The sequence below is a fragment of the Eptatretus burgeri genome, chromosome 13, assembly GCF_056783735.1.
Source record: "Eptatretus burgeri isolate ZD-2024b chromosome 13, Ebu_testis_v1, whole genome shotgun sequence".
Classification (NCBI taxonomy): Eukaryota; Metazoa; Chordata; class Myxini; order Myxiniformes; family Myxinidae; genus Eptatretus; species Eptatretus burgeri.
Genome location: NC_140973.1, coordinates 43,966,489 through 43,969,843, shown reverse-complemented (window position 1 = coordinate 43,969,843; position 3,355 = coordinate 43,966,489). Strand labels below are relative to the sequence as shown.

General features: G+C 30.7%; 1 protein-coding gene across 1 annotated transcript in view; it reads right to left on the bottom strand.

The window, feature by feature from the left end:
• Positions 1-2,193: 2,193 nt before the first annotated feature.
• The window catches only part of LOC147014333 (uncharacterized), a 3,396-nt gene continuing 2,234 nt past the window's right edge, over positions 2,194-3,355 (bottom strand). The window contains exon 2 of the mRNA XM_085852242.1: positions 2,194-3,355. This exon is cut by the window's right edge and continues 1,132 nt beyond it. Within this exon, the coding sequence (XP_085708368.1) occupies positions 3,321-3,355 (35 nt within the window). The 3' untranslated portion in view covers positions 2,194-3,320.

The following is a 3,355-nucleotide window of genomic DNA, read 5'->3' as shown; positions in this document are numbered from 1 at the left end:
TGACTTGATTTTTAGCTGTTCATTGAGTAGGTGTTCATCTTGATTTTTAGCTGTTCATTAACTAGGTGTTCATCTTGATTCTTTTCTTTGTTTTCATTGAGTAGGTGTTCAATTAGAATATTAACAGTTCATTGATTAGAATATTTCTTTTTCATTGAGTAGATAAGTAGGTGTACAATTAGAATATATTAACAGTTCATTGATTAGATAAGTAGATGTTCAATTGTGATTCTTTCTTTCTGTTCATTGAGTAGGTGTTCATCTAGATTTTTAGCTGTTCATTAACTAGGTGTTCATCTTGATTTTTAGCTGTTCATTAACTAGGTGTTCATCTTGATTCTTTTCTTACTTTTCATTAACTAGGTGTTCATCTTGATTCTTTTCTTTCTTTTTCATTGACTTGATTAGTAGGTGTTCATCTAGATTTTTAGCTGTTCATTGAGTAGGTGTTCAATTGGAATATATTAACAGTTCATTGAGTAGGTGTTCAATTGGAATATATTAACAGTTCATTGATTAGGTGTTCAATTAGGATTCTTTTCTTTCTTTTTCATTGACTTGATTAGTAGGTGTTCATCTTGATTCTTTTCTTTCTGTTCATTGAGTAGGTGTTCAATTGGAATATATTAACAGTTCATTGATTAGGTGTTCAATTAGGATTCTTTCTTTCTGTTCATTAACTAGGTGTTCAATTAGAATATTAACAGTTCATTAACTAGGTGTTCAATTAGAATATTAACAGTTCATTGAGTGGATGTTCAATTGTGATTCTTTCTTTCTTTTCATTGACTTGATTTTTAGCTGTTCATTAACTAGGTGTTCATCTTGATTCTTTTCTTTCTGTTCATTGAGTAGGTGTTCAATTGGAATATATTAACAGTTCATTGATTAGGTGTTCATATGGATTCTTTCTTTCTGTACATTAACTAGGTGTTCATATGGATTCTTTCTTTCTGTACATTAACTTGGTGTTCATATGGATTCTTTTCTTTCTTTTTCATTGACTTGATGGGTAGGTGTTCAATTAGAATATATTAACAGTTCATTAACTAGGTGTTCAATTGTGATTCTTTCTTTCTGTACATTGATTAGAATATTTCTTTTTCATTGGGTAGGTGTTCATATGGATTCTTTTCTTTCTTTTTCATTGACTTGATGGGTAGGTGTTCAATTAGAATATATTAACAGTTCATTGAGTAGGTGTTCAATTAGAATATATTAACAGTTCATTGATTAGATAAGTAGATGTTCAATTGTGATTCTTTCTTTCTGTTCATTGAGTAGGTGTTCAATTAGAATATTAACAGTTCATTGATTAGAATATATCTTTTTCATTGAGTAGATAAGTAGGTGTTCAATTAGAATATTATCAGTTCATTGAGTAGGTGTTCATCTAGATTTTTAGCTGTTCATTAACTAGGTGTTCATCTTGATTCTTTTCTTTCTTTTTCATTGACTTGATTAGTAGGTGTTCATATGGATTCTTTTCTTTCTTTTTCATTGACTTGGTGTTCAATTAGAATATATTAACAGTTCATTAACTAGGTGTTCAATTAGGATTCTTTCTTTCTTTTCATTGAGTAGGTGTTCAATTAGAATATTAACAGTTCATTGATTAGAATATTTATTTTTCATTGAGTAGATAAGTAGGTGTACAATTAGAATATATTAACAGTTCATTGATTAGATAAGTAGATGTTCAATTGTGATTCTTTCTTTCTGTTCATTGAGTAGGTGTTCAATTGGAATATATTAACAGTTCATTGAGTAGGTGTTCAATTAGAATATATTAACAGTTCATTGATTAGAATATTTCTTTCTGTACATTAACTAGGTGTTCATCTTGATTCTTTTCTTTCTGTTCATTAACTAGGTGTTCAATTAGAATATTAACAGTTCATTGAGTAGGTGTTCAATTAGAATATATTAACAGTTCATTGATTAGAATATTTCTTTCTGTACATTAACTAGGTGTTCATCTTGATTCTTTTCTTTCTGTTCATTAACTAGGTGTTCAATTAGAATATATTAACAGTTCATTGATTAGATTATTTCTTTTTTATCGAGTAGATGAGTAGGTGTTCAATTAGAATATATTAACAGTTCATTGATTAGATGAGTAGGTGTTCAATTAGAATATATTAACAGTTCATTGATTAGATGAGTAGGTGTTCAATTAGAATATATTAACAGTTCATTGATTAGATGAGTAGGTGTTCAATTAGAATATATTAACAGTTTATTGATTAGGTGTTCATATGGATTCTTTCTTTCTGTTCATTGACTTGGTGTTCATCTTGATTCTTTTCTTTCTTTTTCATTGACTTGATGAGTAGGTGTTCAATTAGAATATATTAACAGTTTATTGATTAGGTGTTCATATGGATTCTTTTCTTTCTGTTCATTAACTAGGTGTTCAATTAGAATATATTAACAGTTCATTGAGTAGGTGTTCAATTAGAATATATTAACAGTTCATTGATTAGATTATTTCTTTTTTATCGAGTAGATGAGTAGGTGTTCATCTTGATTTTTAGCTGTTCATTGAGTAGGTGTTCATATGGATTATTTCTTTCTTTTCATTGAGTAGGTGTTCATATGGATTCTTTCTTTCTGTACATTAACTAGGTGTTCAATTGGGATTATTTCTTTCTTTTCATAGACTAGATGTTCATATAGATTCTTTCTTTCTGTTCATTAACTAGGTGTTCAATTAGAATATATTAACAGTATATAATGTGTGTCAAGGGGGACGTTCTTAGATCTGTGAACCCCAAACACAGAATCCTCAACTGAATAGTCAAGGCTTAACTTTTGTTTGTGTGTGTGTGTGTGTGTGTGTAATGGGAGCAATAGGTTGGCGCTTCACTCCCTCCTACTATACACCGTTGTGGACACTCGAGGGCCAAGTCCGAGGTGTATAACAGTATATAATGTGTGTCAAGGGGGACGTTCTTAGATCTGTGAACCCCAAACACAGAATCCTCAACTGAATAGTCAAGGCTTAACTTTTGTTTGTTGATGTGTATGTGTGTGTGTGTCCCAACCCTCACATTCAAAATCTCAACCCCAACCCTCACATTCAAAATCTCAACCCCAACTCAATCCTCACCCAACACAGTCTTTTTCAAAATGAGATTTCCACCTATATATATATATATAGTTTTACGTTTTTTTTTTTTTTCTTCTTCCAATTCTGTCTTTTAAGGCTTTCAGGTTTGATGACGTAAAAAGGGGGAGTAAGCCTGCACTTTCTTCCCAGAACTTTCTTGATCTTGCTCCCATCAAGCACCATCCGACAAAGAACTACATCGATAGGTTTAGATCCCAAAGAGTGATAGCAACTCCAAAAGTC